The sequence below is a fragment of the Gambusia affinis genome, linkage group LG18 (assembly GCF_019740435.1).
Source record: "Gambusia affinis linkage group LG18, SWU_Gaff_1.0, whole genome shotgun sequence".
Lineage (NCBI taxonomy): Eukaryota > Metazoa > Chordata > Actinopteri > Cyprinodontiformes > Poeciliidae > Gambusia > Gambusia affinis.
The window spans coordinates 10,698,092-10,723,423 of NC_057885.1; the positions used below are offsets into that span (position 1 = coordinate 10,698,092).

General features: G+C 36.5%; 4 protein-coding genes and 1 long non-coding RNA gene across 5 annotated transcripts; 1 reads left to right on the forward strand and 4 right to left on the reverse strand.

Moving 5' to 3' along the window:
- The first annotated feature begins 2,098 nt into the window (after window positions 1-2,098).
- Window positions 2,099-3,783, forward strand: LOC122820075. The gene is made up of 3 exons (XR_006368726.1): window positions 2,099-2,199; window positions 2,458-2,697; window positions 3,055-3,783. It is a non-coding gene; the product is annotated as an uncharacterized LOC122820075 (long non-coding RNA).
- Window positions 3,784-5,112: 1,329 nt separating this feature from the next.
- LOC122820682 (ubiquitin carboxyl-terminal hydrolase 47-like) lies at window positions 5,113-9,611 on the reverse strand. The gene is made up of 11 exons (XM_044098252.1): window positions 9,510-9,611; window positions 9,317-9,419; window positions 7,987-8,099; window positions 7,702-7,772; window positions 7,472-7,597; window positions 7,202-7,297; window positions 6,273-6,404; window positions 5,757-5,885; window positions 5,604-5,638; window positions 5,487-5,524; window positions 5,113-5,413 (listed from the first exon to the last, which is right to left on the reverse strand). The coding sequence occupies exons 1-11, from the start codon at window positions 9,517-9,519 to the stop codon at window positions 5,190-5,192; spliced, it is 1,077 nt and encodes a 358-aa protein (XP_043954187.1). The 5' UTR covers window positions 9,520-9,611; the 3' UTR covers window positions 5,113-5,189.
- A 3,214-nt stretch (window positions 9,612-12,825) lies between these two features.
- On the reverse strand, window positions 12,826-15,335 carry LOC122820076 (probable E3 ubiquitin-protein ligase RNF144A-A). The gene is made up of 4 exons (XM_044097245.1): window positions 15,082-15,335; window positions 14,849-14,949; window positions 13,937-14,092; window positions 12,826-13,844 (listed from the first exon to the last, which is right to left on the reverse strand). The coding sequence occupies exons 1-4, from the start codon at window positions 15,155-15,157 to the stop codon at window positions 13,323-13,325; spliced, it is 855 nt and encodes a 284-aa protein (XP_043953180.1). The 5' UTR covers window positions 15,158-15,335; the 3' UTR covers window positions 12,826-13,322.
- Window positions 15,336-19,882: 4,547 nt separating this feature from the next.
- Window positions 19,883-22,082, reverse strand: LOC122820077 (probable E3 ubiquitin-protein ligase ARI5). The gene is made up of 4 exons (XM_044097246.1): window positions 21,728-22,082; window positions 21,466-21,569; window positions 20,590-20,763; window positions 19,883-20,518 (listed from the first exon to the last, which is right to left on the reverse strand). The coding sequence occupies exons 1-4, from the start codon at window positions 21,816-21,818 to the stop codon at window positions 20,063-20,065; spliced, it is 825 nt and encodes a 274-aa protein (XP_043953181.1). The 5' UTR covers window positions 21,819-22,082; the 3' UTR covers window positions 19,883-20,062.
- A 928-nt stretch (window positions 22,083-23,010) lies between these two features.
- On the reverse strand, window positions 23,011-25,094 carry LOC122820078 (probable E3 ubiquitin-protein ligase ARI5). Its single transcript, XM_044097248.1, has 4 exons — window positions 24,816-25,094; window positions 24,504-24,604; window positions 23,741-23,914; window positions 23,011-23,639 (listed from the first exon to the last, which is right to left on the reverse strand). Exons 1-4 carry the CDS (start codon window positions 24,904-24,906, stop codon window positions 23,184-23,186), a joined length of 822 nt encoding a protein of 273 aa, XP_043953183.1. The 5' UTR covers window positions 24,907-25,094; the 3' UTR covers window positions 23,011-23,183.
- Between the last annotated feature and the right edge of the window lie 238 nt (window positions 25,095-25,332).

Here is a 25,332-nt window from a genome sequence, read left to right on the forward strand (position 1 = left end):
GCAAAACTTTTTCCAGCTGAACAGAAACAAAACTGAAGTTATTATTTTTGGACGTAAAGAAGAACTATCTAGAGTTATAGATCTAGAGTTATAGATCTAGAGCTATAGATCTAGAGCTATACATCTAGAGTTATAGATCTAGAGCTATAGATCTAGAGCTATAGATCTAGAGTTATAGATATAGAGCTATAGATCTAGAGTTATAGATCTGGAGCTATAGATCTAGAGTTATAGATCTGGAGTTATGGACCTAGACACAATGCACAGCTTCAGTTATTACAACTAAAAACCAGCAATCAGGCCCGAAACCTGGGAGTAGTGATGGACTCTGACCTGAACATTCAAAGCCACATAAAGACAGTTACAAAGACGGCCTTCTATCACCTGAAGAACATTTCCAGGATTAAAGGACTAATGTCTCAGCCAGATCTAAAGAAACTCATCCATGCGTTTATCTTCAGTCGTATTGATTATTGCAATGCTAAAGTGTCTTCACAGGTCTGATTAAAAAAATCAATCTGGAGCTGATCCAGAATGCTGCTGCTCGTGTTCTCACTAAAACCAGGACAATAGAGCACATAACACCAGTTTTAAAGTCCCTCCACTGGCTCCCTGTAGCTCAAAGAATAGACTTTAAAAATACTGTTGTTAGTTTATAAATCACTGAATGGTTTAGCACCACAATACATTAGAGATCTGCTGTTGTTGTATCAACCTTCCAGAACTCTCAGGTCTTCTGGTTCTGGTCTGCATCCCCAGAACCAGAACCAAAACCAAACATGGACCACAAACTTCCAGAAAACTGGGAAACACCGGAAACACTGAGTGCCTTTAAATCTAGACTGAAAACTCAAATGTTTAGAGTTGCTTTTGTGCCGTAATTAATGTCAAAACCAACATTTTGACATGTAACAACATAACTGGGCAAAATGTAACGTGTTCTGTTTTTCTCAATTGTTAACTGTCTGCTGTCTTCTACGACTTTTCATTGTTGTGTTTTTATGGTGTAAAGCACTTTGAACTGCCTTATTATTGAAATGTGCCACGCAAATAAACTTTATTGATTGATTGATTGATATTCACGCTATTCTAGTGAGAGAAATACATCAGAAACAAAACCAACAATTACATTTATAAACTCAAAGTAGATTCAGAACAATATAATAAATCATAGAGGTGATGAGTAATGAGTCATAGTTCATTTATTAATCTCCTTTTTCTTGGATTCACTGACATAATCTGTATTACTGGAGTAAACAGGAAAACGAGTCAATTTCAGACATAAAGAACAACAGCGCCTCTCAGTGGTCACGGAGGTTAAAGACCTTTTTTGGACCAATGTTGTTGAAAGAGACCAATGGGAATTACAGAAAACAAGTCCAGTTATTATCTTGCTGTGAGATTATTTCTGTTTAACTTCAGTGTAACAAAGTTAAATATGTTAGCTGATGTTAGTATTTTCAGTTTAAGTTAGTATTTTAACTCTTGCTGCTCTGGATTGATGGCAAAACAACAAGTCTCAAACTATCCTGTAAAACTATTGGCGCAAATTTTACGATCCAACAGGTTGACACGCCTTAAAGTGAGAGAGTCCTTAAAATGAAGTTTCAAAAACATGATCAATCATGTTTTCTAGACGCCACAGGAGATAAAAACATCAGTAGAAATGAACGATGAGTCTTTGTGAATCTGAAATCACATTAACCAGTTCAAATATCATCCTAATGACCTTTGATCACAAAGGTTTGTGTTTGTTTGCCTAGAGGTGAGGAAACCTCCCAGTTATTTGACACTATTAACCAGTAACAAATTAAATGCACCTTGTGCCAACAAACTATTAAGGAAAACAATGTTGCATTGATTCCTTTTGCCAGAATAAGTTCATCTATCTTTATTCTGTTGAGTACAGTGGAAGAAAGGCTGTAACTTCTTATACATTATGTGAATTATTTTCTTTTATATGTTTGCTAGCAAGATTTGAAAGGAATTGAACCTTCCAACCAACCAATCCACATTTAATCTTTTGAAAGTGACATTTTCAGCACGTCTTGAATGCAGCATCTGCCTGGGCGTAACCAAAACAGAAAGAGAAAGTATGCAGACATTTTACTTCGCTCGATTAGCACAGTAAGCTTAGAGAGCGTCAATTAAACATGTCCTGGAAACACCCTTAAACTGTACGTAATGTAACAGCTGAGGGTAGGTTAATAGATTTCCTCTCCTCTCCTTTCTTGTTTCACTTTTTTGTGCCATTTGTCTTTTGTGTAAGAGTCTTTAATGTAATCATGATTATATAATAAAAACAGTTAGTCAAAAAGGTTTAACATCCTTTTAAACATGTATTAATAAATTATGTCTCCTTCACCCTCTGTTTTTGATCTCTGCTATTGTATGAAGATGATATTATAAACTCTTATTTTTGTTTTCTATTTTTTGTAATTATGTTTTGTCATTCAGGTTGCTGACAAGTGTAAAGGATTATAAGACGAAACACCAATGCCTAGGAGTTTTTTTTTTTCTGACTTCAGCAGCTGCTGGAGATTTGTAAACATCTGGAAATGATCTACCAGGTTGTGGTCAGTAGAATAGATGGAGAGAAAACCACGATTGACCTCTGCAACACCGAGCAGGAGATGAAGAAAATAACTGTGAATCAGCTGAAAGAAAAGATATTTGACAAGTTTTCTTGGTACTCAGGTAAACTCACTGAGATAAATCAGCCCAACAAACATTTACTTCAACTTTCTCTGTTTTATGTAAAACAGAATTGTTAAAACATCAGGAACAACCATTTTAATAAAATTAAATGCAAAAGGAAATCGTTTTGAATTCTCTCCCGAGGAGTTTGTTTTGATTTACGGTGAGAAGTTTAAGTCAGAAGAATAAATTTATAACATTCTTCCAATATTTTCTTTAAGTGCTTTGACAAAATGTCACAAAGCCTCACAAACATCTTCTCCTTTTTAAACTAGGATAGTTCTGTAGTTTAAAAATAAATGTCTTTAGTCTGGTTTGTACTTATTGAATTATGATTCTGGATCTCCATGTTTGCAGAACGTGCAAAAAAGGACCTAAAATTGATCTTTGCAAACAAGAGACTGAATGACGACACGAAGAGGCTGTTTGACTATGGAATCACACACAAGTCCTACATACAGATGGTTATAAGTTTAGATGGTGGAGGAGAACCTGAACCGGGTTTTACTGACGATGGTCTGGGTGATAAGGAGGGTGAAACTCGGAGAAGTAAAGAATGTCTTATGCCTGATGTCTAAAATGCTTCGTTTCACACATTAAATGGAATCACATCGCTCCTCATTCTCAATTAAATGTTTTTAAATAAGTTTAAATAAATAAATAAAATGTTCTGCCAGATTCTGAATGTATTGAACATTATCACATCTCTCTGTATGATCAGCAGAGATATTTGCCTGTTTCTTGGTATTTTCAGTGAGTCAAACAGAGAGAACAAATGTCGAGCAGCTTCAACAAACTTGTGTTTTGAATTAATAAATAAAATGTTGGATTTAAAAAGGGCTCTTTTTCCCTTCCATGCAATTTAAACAATGAAATACAGCAGATAATGTAAGATAATTTGCTGCAAACCTGAAGAGGAACATTGTGAAAACCACAGATGAGTCAAATTCAGACCAAATTCTAGATTAAGAATCAAAGTGTTGGGATTAAAGTGATCTACAGGATATTCTCTCAGCTCCAGTTCTTGTGTTGGAATGGGTCTGATTATTAAAGCGCTTTATCCAGGCAGGTTTTGAGTCTCCTCCTCTTTTATTTTTTAAGTTTTGATTTACTTTTTGCAGTGAAAATTATTACACAAATAAAAACATTAAATAAGTGCAAAAACCAAGCATTTTAACAGTTAGAGGTTAAAAAATGAACAGCAGTTTGTTGGTTCTGTTTTTGATGCCGGGTTTTCTGATGGCAGCAACTCAACATGTTCTAGAAACTATTTTAAGTTTCTGACTTAAAGTCTGGTTCCTGCAGCGGCTCTAAACATCTCAGTCTAACTGCAGCATCATTTCTAGAGAGTAAAATTCATCAGAAACAAATCTAACAAGTAAGTTTATTTTCTCAAAGTAGATTGTGAAAAATAGAAGAAATCGTGTGGTGAATATTGAGGCATGGTTCATTAATGCACCTCCTTGTTATTTAATTCAGTGACATATTCTGAATTACTGGAGTAAAAGGGAAAGTTAGTCACTGCTGTCATGAAGAGTTTCAGACATAAAGAACAACAGCGCCGCCTGGTGGTCAATAAAACTGAGGGTTTCCGCAGCTGTCAGTAAATTAAAGACCATTATTATTGAATCACACCAATTGGAATTACATAAAGTGAATCAAGTTATCATCTTCTTTGCGTGATTATTTTCGTTTAACGTCAATAGTTGAATATAACTATCAGCTGTAGTTTTTTTTGTCAGTTCTGGTTTATGACTCCTGTCCTTTCAAAATAAATGATAAACTAACACACTGAAGAACTGGTGATTTAAACTAACATTTAAAGATTATATTGTACACTGTCCGATATATTCTTACACATCAAACACTGTTATAATGCATTAATAAAACATCACAGACATTCAGATAAGTTGGTTTTATATAATTACAATTTATAACATCAAACAATTCTGACAGATTTTTTACAGTTGCTGCAGACAAAGTTTTGTTTTTATTCAGCGTTTAAATTATTAAGCAAAACAACCTCAGCTGTTTGATGCAAACATCATTTATAAACTCTATAATAATCCAATAATACACGTCAACCATGGTTCAGACTTGCATTACAAACATTTCCTGTCCATTCTGAAAATTTATCTTTCAACTATTACCTTACTAATATGAACAGCGCCACCAAGTGGATGGATGCAGACAGAGTGACTGGCTCTTAGTGAAAGAAAAACTGATCAACATTAAACCAAAGAAGGAATCTGACAGGTGAATTAAGTTCAACAACAAATAATCATGTAAACATCAACAAAGAAACACAGAGATAAATTCAATACAAGATGGCCGACTTGCTGTTTTGTGTAGAGCATGAGTGAAATTGATACCTCTGTGATAGAGAGAGGTCGTAGTGGATGGTATGTTTGAAAGTTTGAAAGTTTTGGGGGGCAGAGGAATGGCTGTTGAGCTAATTTTACTGCATCTTTCTTTGAAACCATGAACATATACTATTCTTCACCTCGGTACGGACGTTTGCAAAACATATTGCAAATTGCATTAAATGCAAAGGCTGGCCAAAAGCCAATCGAATTTGGAAGAGAAATAGCCACATAATTATTCTGACAACAACAGATCCTCTCAGGCCTCTGGTCCAATTCATTAATCAGATTGTGGTTTTCAGCCAGGTTTGGCTGTCCTTCTTCTTCTTGTCCTTCATCTTGTAAACCGATACCTGAAATTTACATTAGAAAGTATTGACAAAATGGACACAGTATAAATGATTAAAAAGTCTGATTTCTTCTTACTTTGCTTCCTGTAAAAGAGAAGGTGGGCATTTCGAGATCTGGAACAAAAACAATGTGAAGTTAGTTTATAATAAACAGTGAAAATAAACAAAATAACAAAACTGGACAGGCTCTTACCTCTCAAACTTTCTCTGGAGCATCTGGTTATCAAGCTGTTATAAACAAAACAATGACATATCAAACTAGCATCGTGTTATTATGACTAAGCAAAATATTAACTGTATAAAAAATCTTTGAAATCTTTAAAAGCTTATGGATAATTTTTCTCACCAGTGTCACAGTGGAGTCATTGAACTCATACCAGCTTTCTTCCTCCTCAGGTTTGATTGTTGCTGTGTAATGCCCACCTGTCAGAACCCCAAAGTGATCCACCATCGCATACAGTTCATATGTCTGATTCTGATCAACAAAACACACACATGAAATGAAATGAAACTTTATTTCAAACATGATAGTAGTATAAAATCATGCACAAGAACAAGGAAAGTAAAAGACATATTTTTGTACCACAGTAAACTTAACATGCTTGAAAAGGAGAAAAGACAAAGTAAGAAACTTATAAACTCCTTATGAACCCACTAAACTCATACAATGTTTTCAGATGGACCCTCACTAATAAATCCAAACAAAAATAAAAATAAACAGGTTAATTAATTTTCCATTTCATCTTGGTTTACATAAGTCTAAATATTTACATCCATATTCACACATTCATATGAGTTATCCTCAACTGAATCTGTAAACCGAAAAGAAAATGGACAACAATCACAATAATGTGAAATATACCTCAGGTAAGTTGATGGTGTAACTAACATCCACAGCACGGCTGTCTTTACGGTATGACCTGTAGTTGTAGTTGTATTCAAACCTCTTCAGCAGCAAAATCAAAATCTCTGGATGATGCTGTAGTTTATATGTCTACATGAAACACAACATTAATATGATTAAAAGCAGATATTAACATTAAAAACACAACATTTTTCACAAACTTCTGAACAAACTAAACCTTTTCTGGTTTTAGATTAGTTAGGACCACAAATTTATTAATTTACTGTGATTATTTTTCCACTTTTCAAAGTGTTTTATTGCTGGAGGAAGAGGTGACTTTGCAAAGTAGATGGAATCGTAATAAAAGAATCTGAAGTGAAAATATTGAAGCAACATCTAAAGACATCAACCAGGAAGTTAAAGCATGGGCACAGATTGGTCATCCAACTGGACAACAACCATAATTATATTGCTAAATTATTTAGAGAAGGAACTGAGGACAACAAAACAGTGTTTTGTAGAGCCCATCATAAACCCTGAGCAAGGCTGCCTGCAAACGTGAAGCAGTTCAAACAGTTCTGTCAGAGAAAAATGGACCAAAACTTAAACCCTCTCTGTTGTGAGTTTATGGAGCCAAGAAATTTGACTCTGGTCATGAAGTTTTAAAGGCAATGCTACCAACTACTATTAAAATGTATGAAATGTACAAAAACTTTTGTTAATCCTCATTGATCTAAAACAACAACAGGGAGGGTTTAGTCTGAATAGTTGGTAAGAAAAACATGGTACTGTGTCCTTTTATAATCAGTAATTAAATATGCGGCTTCACATGTACAAATTGATGCGTTGTTAAAATTTTTCTGAATTGTCTGTTTTCCATAAATGAACCAAGCATGTTTGTTGCTTGTAAATGTCATCTTATGCAAAACTAGTTTCATTTCACTTACAACAGTAGTGTTACTATTTTCTTCACACTCATCGCAGTACATCTGGTCTTCTCCATAAAACTGTACGACCTTTAAAAACTCCTGAATCCCGTCCTCCTGAAAACACACTTCCTGTTACTGCAGAGACCTTCACCAGGTGCTGTCCACCATTCTGCCAACTCAGTTTCTACTAAGTAATAATCAGAAATCATTGACTATTCTAGGTGACTTTTATGAGCAGAGTTTCGTCTGGATCATAAAATGGTTTCCATTATGCAGGTTGTTTCTTACCACACTGAAGTTTCCATTTTTAGAATCCATCAGTGGAAGAGAAAGAAAGAAAAATTCCTCAATGTCGTCAGTGTGTGAGCGACATTTCTCACAAACAGTCCTGTGATTCAGCTTTCCTCTGAATATCTGAAAATACAATTTGATTTAAAATGTAACAGCTTTTACTTTTCATTCACAGTCTGTAGCTCCCTCTCCATACTGATCCCAAAGTGATTTCATGATTAATTTACCTGTGATGCTTTATCACTGACCCCAGATAAAATCTTCTCCAGGTACTGACCAGCATCCTGCTGTTCATACACTGGGAGAATGAAGGAAGAATGACACATAAAATGATGTATTTTTAGATTTACATTTAATGCTTAAACTCATATTTCATGTTCATCCATGTTTCTTCTAAAGCTTGTCGAGATTTATGTTGAAGCTATTGCATTCACACATCCCCATTATGAAGGAAAGTATCCTCCTTTATTCAGAAACAAGCTAACAGTTGATAAATGTATTTGATTACGTACCTTCAATTCTCAGTGTCTTTGTAACTTCTGTGGTTTCTGATGTTTTTTCTTTTAAACTCTCAAACAAAGTATGGAGTCGAGCATTGATGTTGTCTTCATGGTGTTTTGAACAACTGTTTATAGAATATTGTCAGAGATACAGAATATATATTGAAAAAAATATATAAAACTATATATATATATATATATATATATATATAATATTCTCCCTATACAAAACATGCTATATGATTTATTCCAGTGGTCCCCAACCCCCGGGCCGCGGACCGGTACCGGTCCGTGGACCATTTGGTACCGGACAGCGCAAGAAATAATTAAATATTTCCGTTTTATGTATTATTTGAGTCTGGAAGATCTTTTATTTTGAAAATCCTTCTTGCGCGCCAACATTGAGCCCACAAGCAGAAAAATTAGTCATGAGTAAACAAATGTCTTTGTAAAGTTTCTTTGCAAAGGGGAAAGAGTCAGGAGGATGGATTTATCCAGGTAGGTGATTCCCACATTTCAAGCTCTGCATGATATGGTGACCGGCTCGTTAATGAGGCAATGAAGCTTCAGACTGACCATGAATAGCCTGTGCATCACTTCGGGAGTTATTGTTTCCTTTCACTCCCAGACGGGAGCGTCTCGTTGCAGAGAGACAAGTGCAGGGCTCCCATTAATTTTCACGAAAGTAAAATATTCGTTCTTTGTGGCGCATCCGTATCTTATTTTAAAGGGTTATGTAAGCGTTACCATAGCGACCAGAGTCAGAGAGCATTAGGGCAGTAGAGCTTGAGAGTTTTAGGTCTGGTTCACACGATTTAAGGATTTTCCAAACCTCTGTGACCACAGAGCCGATAAAAGTACAACAAGTTCGACCAGTTCGAGAAAAAAAGAAAAAACGTTGGATAAAAGACGGTGGAAGCAGCTGCTCTATGCACTAAACCGGACTCTCGATGGCGCCATGTCAACTGTTTGGGATGCTCCCTCCCCCCGTGCTTACGTCACCACTCTACCTGTCACAATCAACAGGTTGCGTTCTCGCTCCTAGCCAGGGAAAAACCCACACGCCGCTATAAAAGGGCCAATGCCAGATTTTGCATCGGAGCGGTCCGACGTCCTACGTGACACACCACACAGACAGGATAATCGTAAGATTATCACAAGCGAAAGTCTTAGAACTCGGAACGTTCTAAGATTGTCGTTAGGGAAAAATTGGGGCAAAAAAAATTAAAATTGTGTCACGTGACCTCCTCCCGGCCAGTCCCCGGAGGCCGCAGTAAAACTGCCAAGCCTTGACCGGTCCGCGGTGATAAAAAGGTTGGGGACCACTGATTTGTTCACTAACCTTTCTATAGCCTCTCTGAACACTCTGGTCATGAACAGAACCTGCAGAATGCTGTTCAGGTAACATGTCGCTCCTTGGTTTCTCAACCCATAATACTTAATGTCTGTGGGACGTTTTGTGACAGAACATCTTACAATATTAACATAAAAAGATCAATGACGTAATTATTGGAAACTCAGTATTTAGCCTTTACCTTGGTTCATACTGAATCACTGACGACAGAACTGATTCGGCTCTCCTTCACAGCTCCGTCGCAGAAACGATTTCTGCTGCTGAGCCACCGCGGAAATAAACAGGCAGTAAAAGACACTCCCATGAGAGAGGGAGTCACTAAACAGCTTTCTCCTTCACCTAGCGACTAGAACATTTCACTCAACTGATAAACAACACAGCATAAAGTCATGAAAGCTCACAAGTAGAAATTCAGTTCATATCAATTCTCTTAAATCCGTCATGACAGCTGCAAGTTTTGGGGATGTTGGAATTTCAGAACGAGTTGTGACTGGACAATTCTTTCTTCCATAAAGAAATTGTCAAAATCTGTTAAACAACTGGGATAAACATCTGCTGTTTGTCTTTTCTTCTATAATATTTCAATTAGAGTCCGTCAAGAATCTTCATAAATGTGGCTGCAAATATACAAATTAAAATGCATTTTAAAGCTGCAATGACAGAGACGATAGAGACTTCAAATGCCAAAGAGATTTACAACTCTTGTCCTCTCTAACAGCGAGGGCAACAGAAAGAAAAAGAACGAGATACAAATGTTTTTACTTATGCCTGCTTTTCCATAACAGGAAGGAAGGTGAAAATGTAAGCTTAGGGGAATTCAGGTGTCACTAAAGAAAACAATGTTGGCTTCATGTTTTCAACAAACAAACAAAATGAAACAAAAACTAAGTGAGGAGCTGGAAAGTACCTGAAAATACTTGACTCATGATGTTTAGTTTCTGTTATTCTCCTACTGAAGAGCCAAACAATAATGTGGAAGCAGCTTCCTATGAAAAAGTCACCTGGGTGTATTTAAGGTGAACTGATAAAGACCAAAGTCAGCATCAGAATGAGGAAGAATTATTTTAAGTGATCTTGGACATGACTTCTTGATGTCAGACTGACTGGAACCAGCATTTCAGAAACTACTGAGGTTTTCACACACATTTCCTGAGAATGAGTTCAAATAATAGAAGAGCAGCTGTGGATAAAAAAAACTCAATGACGTGAGAAGAAAGTGCACAGACTGGTTTTAGATTAAAAAGAGGAAACAGTAGCTCATAAAATTTGTGCAGAACATCATCTCAGAATGCAATAGATGTTGAAGCAGGTGGGCTACAGCAGCAGAAAACCACATGGAGGTTTTGCTACAATCAGGAAGTTTTTAATACATTTTACAGTTTTGGTTCTCCAAAATTAAACACTGACAGAACTGAAGAATGTTTCCTCAAGTTTCTATTTCTGCTCTGACCTTCACATCAGAAGAGTCACAATTTGACATAAAATTAAAAGCATGGAGGCATCTTTGTCTTCAGTGGTTCAAACTAAATGTTGGCTGATGATTATGTTTCCTGTCACATCTTTATCCAGTAGAAAGAAGAAAAGCAGGTTCAGGGGAGACTGTGGACTCAGAGTTTATTAATCTGATTAGTTTAATTAATCTGTGTGATGTAAATAAAATATATTCTCACTCCACCTTGTGAAAATCGTTTTCTCTGCTCAGTGATGTGGCTGTTTCTGCAACCTGTTTGGTGTAACTTATATTAAACAAACATCTCAATCAATCAATCAACCAATCAATCAAACTTTACTTGTATAGCACATTTCAGCAGCACGGCATTTCAAAGTGCTTTACATCAAATCAAACACAAAAACACAATGCAACATAGAATCAACAATAAAACAGAACACCAAGTCAGATTCGGTCATTAAATTTGTAATTGATTACGTTTTAAATACAACTCTAAACAAGTGGGTTTTTAGCTGAGATTTGAAGGAAGTCAGTGTTTCAGCTGTGTGAGGGTTTTGCATAAACCAGCCAAGGAGACGTAAAATAATTTCCAAAAATAATCTTAATTTATTACAAAAAATGTCCAAAATAATTCAAAATGACAAATTGGGCCCAAAACTGAGGTCAACATAACAAAATGTAACTCAAGTGGTAACAAAAGAAACTCAAGCACAAACTGACCTAACAAACAAGACATGAGGGAAACTTAAATAGTGGCTGATCAGACCACTGCTAAAACACACAAGGGGGTAACTAAACACACAAGAACCTAACAAATATTAGTGAGATTATTATTAAATCTTCAAATTAAATAAATATCAAATTTAAACTAACTTTCAAAAAGAAGAAACATTAAATAAATGGTCAAAATAAACTATAAACCAAATATCCCCTTCCCCTGGTAAACAAATAGACTGGCCCGCTGAGGGAGTTTGACATCCGTGGACCTCAGTCAGCTGGAGCTCATCTATAATTTCCAGGGGCAGGTCCAAAGGAAACTAATAACTCAAAAGGAAGAAATTAAATGGTTGTCTTTAACAAAAAATACAAAGAACTGACAAATAAAGTTAACTAAATGTGTGCACTTCAAATAGTTAACTTAAAAAGTCAGACTAATAAAAATAATTTCAAAGATATAGATAAATCTAAACTAAACACTAATTAATATATGTAAAGTAACATTAAAGAAAAACAGAAAACCATTACCAATTCTGTGGGACAGCAGGTTCAGCTGTCACAAGCTGTTTTCTGGAAGTTTGTTCCAGATTTGTGGTGCATAGATGCTGAATGCTGCTTCTCCTCGTTTGGTTCAACATTAATTAATCAAGGACAGTTAATGTTGAACATATTGATTGTCACAATTTATCAAACTGATTACCAAGTTTTTTTGGTATAGCGACATTCTGGTCTTTTAAATTGTTGGATCTGGTGACGTTTTTTCTCGACTACCATAAATTCACTATCAGGTTTGCGTCGGGTCAGTTATCTAATCACTCCAGAACAATGATACTACAGTATCACTGTTACCAGAACAGTGATACTACGGTAATCAAAACCAGCAGGTTTCATTTGTCAGTGGGGAGACGTGCCATGTCCTGCTGGGAAATTAAATAATCAGCATCTCCATAAAGTTTATCAGTCCTCTAACATTTCCTGGTAGAAGACTGAACTGAATTTGGACTTGATAAACACAGAGGACAAACACCAGCAGGTCATTATCACTGACTCTGGAAACGCCACAATCCACGTCAAGAAACTTGTCGACTTCCTCACTCCGGTACCTTGATTTCCAAATGAAATGCAAAATTTGGTTCTTGTGAAATCAAGGTTTTAAGATACTGAATAATATTCCAGTCGTCTTTCCCCTACACCCATGTAAGAAGTTTTCTTTGGTTCAAAGGTCACAAGAAACACAACAGTTGTGGCCCAAGTCCTGGATACATCTTGTGTTCTTTAAACATTGTCTAATTATTCAAACTGAATAAATGATTTGGATAAAGTTGCACTCTTTAATTAGCCAAAACAATAGCAACATTTTTATTTGTTCAACAATTCCTGATTTTCAGTTTGCACTACTGAAAAAATGCAATCAAGTGACAAAGACTGATTTATGAATAATAAAAGAAGACTCTTACAATATGATAGGATTACTTGATGCAAATACAATAATAGAGGCATCAAACAGCACAAAAAGCTACATATTTGTGTGGAGATCCTTTAAAGCAGTGGTTCCCAAAGATTTTCTTCATCTATTGTAGTTTCATAATACATTTCACAACATGACAAGATTTATTTGGAAGCTACTTTGTAGTTAGCAGAGTACAAAGATTGTTCAAATTGTTGCAAATATTGGATTTTAAAGATTATACATGAATAGGAAGAACAACAAGGTAAATAAAAAATAGTGGTAGCTCATCATGAGCTACCATGATGAGAAACATCACCTCATGGTGTGATGTATCATCATGAATACATCACATAATGGACGTAGAATAGAATAGACGTCTATTCATATTCCAAATAGGAATTGATGCGGAATAGACGTCTATGGAGGTGGAATAGATCTCCATACCTATGTGGAATAATACGTCCATCCCACATAGGAATAGACGTCTGTCTGGGGGCAATACCACAAATATCAAAGTCATCTGTTATACATTCATCAACACTTTTTAGGCAGCCAAAACAAAACTTCATGTTACATCGGGGACATGACATCTCTTTGCATCCTTTCCCAGTGTGCTGCAGCAGTGAGCCGCAGGTGGGACAGGCACGGACCGATGGACACCCTTTGATTCCTCCCGCTAGCTCAATTTGGACTTCTGGACACTCTCTCAGCGTCTTCAGGGCAGAATTGTGGCAGTCGTCGTTTTCGCAGCGGTCGGATCGAGGCTGTCGACCTTTCCACTCCCTCAGACACTGCCAGCAGAACCCAAAGCTGCGTCCGGTCTTTACTGAACACACTTGGCAGCAGACGTAGAGGTTTGAGCTGCTTCCTCTGGTCACAGGAGTCATGCAGCCTGGACACTGTTTGTGTTTGAGGACGAGAGGAACAGAGGGATTTGAGTCAGACTCAAGACTGTGTGCAGTTATAATTATGTCATTAATTAGATACTTACAAACTTTGCATTAGGATCTATGGCGGCAGCATTCTGGGCCATGGTCGTCTCAAAGTTCTTCATTTCTTCAGGGGTCAGCACGGCCATTTTGCAAACCTCCTGATACGGCCACTCAGCATCACAGCCAGACTGACCGCACACAAACCTTGTTTTTCCCTTTATTTAAATAATCACAAAAATAATAAGGATTAAAGATAGAAAAAGAAAAAAAGACATGTTCAACAATCTGATAGGTTCCTCATTTCCTTTTAACCAATTGTTAATATTCTGTTAAAAATGCTGTGCTTTACTCTAAATTTCAGAGTTGAGTATTTGTTTTTGGAAAATCAACTTTAAAAGCTTTACAATGAATCTGTTGAAGGTAAATAAACTAAAAGCAGCAGAAACAACAAATATCCATTTAGTTTAGTTCAATTAAAAAGAGTAAAAGACTTAGAATAAAATACTTAACATTTCACATTTGAAAGCAAAACAATGCATTTAAATTAGAGACACATTCCTAAACATGTGAGTGTATTGTGAATTAAAAGATTTGCGCATGTTTTGTTTTGGATGATTCTCTGTTTCGTACATTGAAGGGTATCTGCAACTCAAATAAAAACAACAAATGTTTTGAAGGAGAGGATAGATACATTTTCTTCAATAAGATTTTCATATTTATGAAAAATTTGATTTTAAATACATTTAATTACCAGAAAAACTAGAACCAAAAAAAGAGGGGGAAAAAAACAACAGTACTGTGTCAGCATCTTTCTGTTGTGGAAAATACATGTGGAAAATAAACACCACCAGGAAAACGATCATCTCATTACTTTTTGTTTAGATCACAATAAGACTAGTTGTCTTTCTCTTTTTTCTTTTTTTATTTCTCTTTTCTATTTCGATTAAGATTATATTTGAATCATATCCCACCTGTTTGAGTAATTGTTGGCACCACTTTGTGAGGGACATCGGGGTCACCACATGTTCGCAGGACATCCGGGCTCTTGGGGAATCAAAACCTTCACACAGAACTGCAGAAACATCCAATGAGATCCTTCGGCATGTTTAAATACAAACTATTTCTGCTTTAAACAAGATTAAATTGCAGTGAAAACTAATACACGTATAATTAAAGCGCTGATGAACTGAAACGAGCCACTCACAGTCAAACTGATCCTCTTCATCCACAAATCGGATTGTAGAGTCGCTCCGGTTGTAGCGCTTAGTTTTATCGTTCATCTTGAAAGATTTCTTGATTTCTGCTGCGACGCTGAAAACAGTCAACTTATGTTAAGTCTAATTGAAGGAAACTCTTTCGATTTCGAGCCTGGTTATTATTTACGAGTCATGTGACTTTTGCTGAGCAGCTGATCGCTGAAGACACGCCTACATGGAAAGACGAGCAGGTGGATGGATGGATGGATGATATTTAACCCTTCTATTGTGTTCGTTTCTACAGCAATAATGTTGGTGGGTCAATTTGATCCGTCTTTAATCATGCAATAGTGTCAGAAACCAAAAAATTCCTGCAAAACATTTTTGCATCTGATTATTAACTCCAATATTAACTATTTCATTCAATATTTGTGCAATGATGTTTTTTTATTTCTCAGAAATTAAGGATTAATGACGACAACCTACTCATTCACTCTTTTGGACATAAAAATTGAATTTACACTGAAAAAAGCCTAGAAATTTCCTTGAAATTGATATTTGGTAAAGTATGTATATAAAAACATATATATATGTATATGTTTTTATATATTTTTTTTATATATATATATATATATATATATATATATATATATATATATGTGTGTATATATATATATATATATATATATATATATATATATATATATATATATATATATATATATACACATATTATTACATTTTCATTTTTTTTTCGATGGGTGATCTTTGAGACACATATTGTTCAGGGTCAAATTGACCCGCTGATTAAAATCAAGATAAATGAGTCATGCAGAGAGTATTTATGTTTTCCTCCACTTCTGCTGAGTGTCCACTCAGTGTGGGTGGAGTTTGTCCACGGGAACAGAAAAGGTTTCCGTTAAAAGTTCTTTGAGCACCGGCTTTTTCGCAGTTTCCTAGTGAAGTAAAGAGAGTAGTGAGAAAGTGGGCTTGTGTGTGTGTTGTGTTTTTGTGTGTGGTGAAATATGGTTCATAGCTGCAAGAAAACATATAGAATTTGACATTTTTAAATCTTTTTTTGCACTTCAACTTGACTGCCGGGTCAAATTGACCCGAACAGTATCTATGTAAAAAGTAGACACGGGGGAGGGGACTGAGGGTGCAAATGTCTAAACTGAATAAATTTTAAATTTATATGTAGAGTGCACCTATTAAGAAAAATAGAAAACGTTTCATGCAAAAAAAAAATAAATAAATAAATAAAAATAAAAAAATATTCCAACTATTTTATTTATTTATTTATTTATTTATTTATTTATTTATTTATTTATTTATTTATTTATTTATTTATTTATTTATGTTTTTAACTTTAAAACAGGTCAATTTGAACCGGAACATAACAGGAGGGTTAATGAACAACAGTGAAAAATCACGACCACAAAGAATAAATATTATAGTTTTTATTGTTCGCACTTTAACTTCATAAAAACTAACTGGTGTGAATAATTTACAGTTTATCAAGAAGAATGAATAATCAGATTACCATTAGTATAGAATAAAATATCCTTTATTGTCCTGTAATGTAAATTTCTGTGCAACCGCAGCAAAGTGACAGGCAAACAAAGAAACTAAATTCACACAGAGATCGAAATATTTGATAGTGTATTTATTTATAGCATCAAACATGCAGAAAAATTAAAAGTACAAATAGCAATTATTCAAATTAAGTAATTTACAGTTATTTTCGTATTTTATTTTATTTTTTATTTGGCATTTGTCACAGTATTTATGTTTTCAAAGAAACTTATAAAGGTTTTTCTACATGTGTGGGGGGGAAATCACAAAACTTCAGCAACTATTCATTCAAGGGAATAAGAGATTTATAATGTATCAAATATCATTATGTAAAAAAAACAAACAGTTGTTTTTTTTTTCAAACAAGAGAACAATTATTCAGTGGGAAAGCGAAAAACGTGTCCATACATAACCAGGAACAATAATCAATAATGACAAATAATTATAAATGAATAAAAACACGCTGCGGGAATGTTGAGATCATATTTTCATGTATTGCTAATGTCTGGGGTGAAAACCAACAACAACACACGAGAATGACTGGGCGATTTCATTTTTGTTTTCACTTTACATACAGAGCTTTCTCTCTCTCTCTCTCTTTTTTCTAAACATTTTTCACAATTATTATAAGCTTCGTGACTCCACTAATATATTATAGTGATGTTATAAAGAACGTTCTCGTGTTGTTCCAACAAACAGGAGGACATTTATCTAGTAAAGGTAGGTGTCCAGTTTTGGGTTGAGTGGATCAGAGTGGAGCAGGGTCGTGGACGATCAGATCCAGTCCTCCGTCACAGCGCATCACCGCGTGGATCTCTGACTTGTGCTTGATCCCGCATTCAGCCAACGTTTGTGTCTCTTGCAGGGTTTTTCCTCTGTAGATCAGAGCCATCTTCGTCAGTACTGTAGCTGCTGCAGCCGCTGTAACTACTCTAGCTGCTGAAAATATCAAATGAAACAAATCATCTCATTGACCGACCTTTGCGCAAAACAAAACCGAAAACACAGTAAGACAATGTCCAAAACAAACAGGAGTGGATTTAGTTTCCTAAAAAATAGAAAGAAATATTTCTAAAATAAAACCTAAAATAAAATAAAATCCTTTATAGGATATAATCACAGAACTTATTACACAGTTCTTGTGATTCCATCAGACAAATTACACACCTCTATCTTAAATTGTTTAAAATTGTTTAGAACAAATAGCATCTAATGTCCCAGATAAAAGATAATTGTGGATTTTAAAACTGAAACTGACTTTTTAAACTAAATCATTTCATAAGCTCTATGTTTCAATGCATTTGAAAGGATAATTCTTCAACAGGTGTATTTACCGATGTCAACGCGTAGCTCCTGTATTAAATCTACCAGAAACTTCACAGGAATGTGTTTGAGCTCCTCTTCTTGTTGACACACGTTGATCGTTTTTTTCAGGTTCTGTTCAAAACAGACGCGGACCTGGACCTTACAAGCCATGGCTTCTTCTGATGACTTCAATCTCTGCTCCGGAATTAAAGCTGTGATGCGAAGAGACTGAAGAGGACTTTTATATGATGACGGAGGAGTGTTCACTGTTGTTAAAGGCGTGGCTTAAAAAGGAAAAATAAAAAAGTGGATCTTAGCAGGGTATGATTTAAAATTATTTGGTAATTCCTAATTCTTTGGTTGTGTGGATAAGTTAAAAAAAATTTTCTGATGATGATGTAATCAGTGATTACAAAATGTTGCATGTTATGGATATGAACTGTGTCTACCTTTGACCCGTTTATTGAAATTAGTATTAATAATAATAACATACATCTCATAATGTCAAATAAAACCCTAAATAAATAGACAAGGTTACAAAAGTCGTGTGGTCAAATATGTAACTGAAATGATCTGGACCTAAATTTATACAACAACATAAATAATATTTATCACATAGAAGTATGAAAGTATTATCACCCAGAGTGTGTTGATATACTGAAATGTGTTGCCAAAACATAGGAACAGACTCTTAAAAATTATAGTCCCATAGGACAACATTTCTTTCTATCAGAGATGATAATATAAAATATTAGGTTAATTATTTTAATTCAGTCTTGGGATTTTGGGAGAAAGACAGCAGCTAAGGAGAAAATAAGATTCCTGTAGATAATCCCGTCAACATTTCAGGAAATAAGAGCTGGAATAATAAAATTCAAATGAATGTTGTCTTTCCTAATAAACAGGATTTCCCCTAAATGTCCCCCAGTTTATAAGACATTGTTAAGGTCTTTGTCACGATCACCTGGTGGCAGCAAATGACCTGATAGAACTTCCAGGTACTTTCCAGATTCACCAAAGCCCAACCTATCGGTCTGGTTTATTATATAACAGGTAAAAGGATCTGTGATGTAACTTTCATTTTCACTCTTTAATAAGATCGACCTTTTGGTTGGAGCCTCCAAGTCATCAGACACGATCATTAATGGTTTAGTCCACGTAAATAATTCTGTACTTTTTTGTTTATTAAATCAGTTTGATGAATGCAGATTAATAAATATTCCTCATCTGTCAGCACACAAAAAAGATTTATCCTAAAACAATTGTAGTTTATCTAACACTAATTGTATTTTCACATGATGTAAATTATGCTGAGACCAAAATATCTCGTCTCTTCTTGGAATTACAGAGTTTACAGTAATTCAGCGTTGTGAGTCAGAGCGCCACCTAGTGGGCTAACAGTATTTAGGAGTTAATCATCGCCCGTGGAGGGCAAACATTTTATGGTGTTGTGTGGAAAACATACAAAACCCAAACTTAGAATATGAAAATAAAAACAAAAGAAACATGAAATAAGACAACTGTCTTGAAGAACATATAATGAGAACACAAAGAGAATCCCACTGCAAATACGACATAAATGAAGTGATTGAACTGTGTCTTAGAGGGATTCATTTAAATTATTGGGTACTGATAAAATTAATTTCTTCCTGGTGGGAAATTATTTTTTTTACTTAGTGAATTTATAAAGAAAGATTTTGGACTCCATTCTCAATAGGTATAAATAAAGTATGCAAAGAAAGATGTTGTTTTATCCACCAAAGTTCTCTGTTTTCTGTGTATTTGCAATTGAAAACAATAAAAGCTTCTTAACTTCGGGTTTCAAATATAACAGATTATAATTTTCCAAAACCTGTTAACACAATGATTTTACAGAAGCAAATTCCACATTAAATAGCTAAAAAAAATTCCTACGTCCAACTTTGAGACAGAGCCAAACACTTTTAGTAAAAAAAAATATGTTTTATTAGTTAGTTGGAGGCCAAAGAAGAAATTTCAAGAAGTCTCACAGCTGATGAACATCAACAATAGGAACTGCAACATTTTTGAGATTATTTCATCCAAGTTTCAGTAAGAAGATCTCAACAGGAAGTCTCTGTTTCTGCAGTTTTACTTCCTGTGCCACACAGGTATGGACGTCTGTCTGGGAGCCACACCAGCACTGCAGGGGATGAAGTAGGAGCTGGTCTTCAGACACTCAGGAGTCAACTTCAGACACACGAAGCAGAACTCCACCTGGCAGCGAGGACAGGTGAGGTTCTTGCAGCCCGTCTTGTCGTGCTCCACTGTTTGTCCACAGGTGGGACAGGCCCGGATGGAGGGACAGCCCTCGACATCCCGGACCTCAGGGAAGGACGTGGTCTTGCAGGTCCTGAGCAGCTCCAGGTCATGGTTTTTGCAGCCGTCGTTGCCACAGCGATCAGAACGTGGAGCCGGACCTTTCCAGGGCTTCGAGCACTGCCAGCAGAACTGGACCTGTTTCTTCTGGTCTGCAGCGCAAACTAAGCACTGAACGCAGAGGTTAGTCAGGTTCTTTCTTTCAATGTAGCTCTTACATCCAGGGCACTGTAAGAGAAAAACAATGATTTAAGTAGAGCTGTTAAAGTCAAGACTGACCTGAAGTTAGAGTCACTTACGTCTCTAAACTCCTGGTACTCTGCAGCCGCCAGGCGAGCGATGGTCTCCTCAAAGTATTCCATCTCTTCAACGCTCAGGTCCGCCAGGCGCCGCACCTCTTTATACGGCCACACGGCGCCACATATCTCCTGGGTGTCTTCGTCTACAGTAGGACACCTGAACTTGTACTGACCCTGAGACGGTCAGACAAACGAAACATGTAACCACAAAGATGCAGAACAACTTGAACAAATGTGTTAAACTCTGGGTAGGTGGGTTTATGTCATTGTCCAATTTTAAACACATCATATGTACTTTTTAAAAAATACTGAGCTAATGTCTGTTTTTAGGAGAGCAGGTCAAAAAGCCTCCAGTCCACTGAGGACTCTGATGTTTTGGTCAACATCTGAACCTGTTTGCAGCCATTGACACCTGGTGCCTTTTTTAACAAGAAGAAAGACAAAGAAATAAAAATGTACTACAAAATGAAAATACCTTCAAGAAAGTCTGACAACTATGTCTTCCTGTCTTTAAACTCAAACATACACCAGTACATGAGCACTGGTCACCTAAATGCATCACGGCTGCATGAAGGATCCATCCCAGACGGACACGGATGGAGAACAAGCCGACACCAAATTAAATGTAGTTCATCCTATAATTAGTGTTTTATCCCCTGATGATTATACAGCCTTAAAGAGAACAATGTTGTTAATGAATCCCACTGCTTGGATCGACTTTGACTTTGGAAATTTTCTCCTCTTATATACAATGTCTTTAGTTGTGCATTGGAACTGTTTAAATTTCAAAATAAAAGCGTGTTAGAAGGTATAACATTGAAAAGAAATGAGCAAAGAAATAAAATGTTGCTTGTGAAATGTGATGTAATTCAGTACCTGATCCAGCAGGCTGCGACACCAACCAGTCAGAGATTGAGGAGTGACGGCGTGACCGCAGGACATTTCAGCTCGAAGACCCTGATCTTCATCATCATCACTGACTAATAGACAGACAGTGAGTCGGACACTGTACTAGTGGACATTATACTGAAAAATGTACAAGCAAAACTTGACCCCCCTTATTTTACAAATCATTGAGAAGCAAATACATAAATACAGTAAATACTCTTACAACAGCAGTACAGTTTTTAGTCCTTACATGCAGGCTCCAGGTCATCAGGTCTGTCCACGAAGCTCAGCGTGGTGTCGAGGGGGTCAAATCTTTTCTCATCCTGATCTAAGCTGCTCATTTCAGACCTACTTTGTTCTTCCACTTAGTCGGCTAAAAGTGTCTGCCCTCAACCAGGAAATGATCTGAGGCGGCAGGCTGTCACCACACTCCTACAGCAAGATTTTACTTTCAGTTTCTTCTTCTACAAATTTAAAATAACAGAATGTACATTCAATCAAACTCCCTGGTTGAATGCATTCATTTTTACTCTCATATTAATGTAACTGAGAGCAAAGGGAAAATTTAAACACAATGTTTCAGAGGTTTTTGGTGAAGCAGTCCTAGAGGAAAACAAAACACACCCTGGTTACAAAATCACTGCCAGAAGATACAGTTACATCCTGCAGATGTCGCTAAAGGCAAAACTATTTAAATCATTTTTATTTCCATTGTATTTAATGCAGAAGTAATCAATTTATAATCAATTTACCATCAGTAGCTATCAAAAATTAGATCATCTTGTCTCAACTTATGAAGTTAATTCAATTTGAAATATTAAGGCTCTTATTCTCGTTAAGTTAACAACTGGAAGAAAATATTTTTTATTTGAGGTTCATTAAAGGATTCATCCATCATCATGGAATAATCCTTTTATTAAGGAATAAAGTAATTTCATTATTAAGTGACTAATGTCTTCTTATCAATCCACTGTGATTCGCACCACGATGTTGATTCAGGGCCAGAAGAGAAAAACAGCAGCAACCTTAGAAAAGCAATTGTTACTGCCCATCAACCTGGAAGAGTTAAACCAGTTCAAACTGCGTAATGTCCACCAGTCTGCAGCGAGAAAGACTTTTCACAAAACAAAACACATCAGGATTGTCTTAGGAAGGGATCTCTGGTGTGCGATGCTTATGTCATCTCAGTTTCGGTCAAACCAGATCAACTGGATCCAGTTCCCAAAATGAAACAGAAGGTGAGAATCTTCTCTCATATGTGGAGATTAAAATGTTTACCAGTCAGAGGAATTGTTGCTTTAAATAACTGAGTTCAGCACATAAACAACATTAAATACTGTAGATGTCTAAGTGATTAACAAACACATTGAACTACTCTATTTAATAGATGGTGAGCACTAATAAAACAATGAAACTTATTCGTAATTGTAGGAACCTTTCATCATTATGAATAATAACTTCTGGGCCCTGCCTGCTTAAAAGTTAGTTTTACACCCAACTTCACTCAACACAGACCAGGCATTAAACAAAATCTGTTTAATAAGAACTTTATTTGTTTTGCAAATTCAGGTCACTTACATATTTGGAAAGCAAGTTATAAGGTTAAAAACAAACAAAACACAACTGTTAAAGGTGATGAACATGAACAAGAAGACCTGGAACATTTTTAATATTACAAAATTAACTTTGTTAAGAAATAACAACTTTTACTTCCTGTGCCACACAGGTATGGACGTCTGTCTGGGAGCCACACCAGCACTGCAGGGGATGAAGTAGGAGCTGGTCTTCTTACACTCAGGAGTCAACTTCAGACACACGAAGCAGAACTCCACCTGGCAGCGAGGACAGATGATGTTCTTACAGCCCGTCCTGTCATGCTCCACTCTTTGTCCACAGGTGGGACAGGCCCGGATGGAGGGACAGCCCACAACCCCTTGGACCATAGGGAAGGACGTGGTCTTGCAGGTCCTGAGCAGCTCCAGGTCATGGTTGATGCAGCCGTCGTTGTCACAGCGATCAGAACGTGGAGCCGAACCTTTCCACGGCTTCAAGCACTGCCAGCAGAAGTGGACCTGTTTCTTCTGGTCTGCAGTGCAAACTAAGCACTGAACGCAGAGGTTAGTCAGGTCCTTTCTTTCAATGTAGGACTTGCAGCCGGAACACTGCAGGGCAAAAAAGAGAAGAAAAGAAAACAAAAGGATAGAAGTCACCACATCGCAGGACATCGTTTCATGAATTCATCTTGAGTTTGCATGATGCTTACTGTTTTAAAGTCGCAGTACTCTGTCGCAGCCAGACGGGCCATGTTCTCTTCAAAATGCTGCATTTCTGCAGCGGTCAGGACGGCCAGGCGACGCACCTCTTGATACGACCACAGAGCGTCACACTTGTGCAGGGTGCCGTCCTTTAGAGCTGGACACTTAAATTTATACTGGCCCTGAAATGTGTAATATTTAGAGAACGATATCATTAACTTGGATTATGTTCTTGCTATCAAGCATCATTTACATACACTCTGCACAGCACAACATCCTGAAAGATGAATCTGATGAGTGAAGAGTTCAGAGTCCCACTGAGCAGCTCTCTGAGTTTTCAATACGACACAAGTTTATAAATTTGATTTAATGAATTTAACTGGAAATCTACTTAAATTTACACCTCAGGTCAAAATATATTTTAATGCTGGGTGTCAAGAACTTTCAAAGCATTAATTTCCTCATGAGAACCTACAAAATGATGTGACCAGGGATCTCTTTGGTCTTGTATTGGTTACATTGTAATCAACGGTGGATCATATTAACTGATTATTGTTGAAAAACAAAGGAAATTCCTAATTAAAATAATTATTTTGACAGTAAACCATACTGTCAATATACGGTTTACTGGCCCAGTTTATGGCCCACAATATAAAACATAAAACTGGGCTGCATGTGTCGTCTTGGACTTTATGCTGGATCTTGGCGCAGATTCTTCACTTCAACGGTAAATGTGTTGGTGAGAAAACAAAAGTAAACTTTCAACTGTACCTGATCCAGCAGGCTGCGACACCACCCGGTGAGGGACTGCGGGGTGACAGCGTGACCGCAGGACATTTCCGCCCGGAGACCCTGATCCCCCTCATCCGGGGCTAGAAGAGAGCAGACTCTAATAATAATAATAATAAAAACCATATGCCATCTTGTTTTTTAGCTGTCACGAAGACACGTGGTGTCCTCATGTACCCTTTGACTTGCATGAAAGTGTTTTAAAGGTTTCCAAAACAAAACTTTCCTCGCATTTATTTGGAAATGAGCGACGTCACTTCAACACCGACACAATAACAGTTTAAAGGTTCTTACGCATCGGATCCAGAGCATCAGGTCTGTTGACGAACTTCAGCGTCGTGTCTCTTTGGTCGTATCTTTTCTCTTCGTTGCCCAGCGTGGTCATTTTGGTTCTGCTCTGCCCCTCGACCCGAACCAACTTCTGTCCGTCTGCAGCCAAAAGATGTGCTCTAATGGAGCTGCTGCTGCTGCGTCACTCTCAGAGCCAATGGCTGTTGTTACTTTCAGTTTCTCCCATTTCTCTTTTTCTTAGTGCATTTTATTTGGCACTGATGAAGACGAACCAGCGATGATGAAGAAGAGCACACTTCATTTTATATTCACTCGTCATTTTTAACATTGTTGAGTTTAATTTACTTTTTGCACTGATTTTAGTTAAAGCTAAACCTTCAGATAACTTAATTGCTGTATCTGCTGGGATTTTTTCTCTCTACCATAGTCGAAAGCAGCACGAATAACAAGTAAAATTGCTTATTATCAAACTGTGAAATGTTTATTTCACAGCTTGAAAAAAAACTGTGAAAAAAGAGTT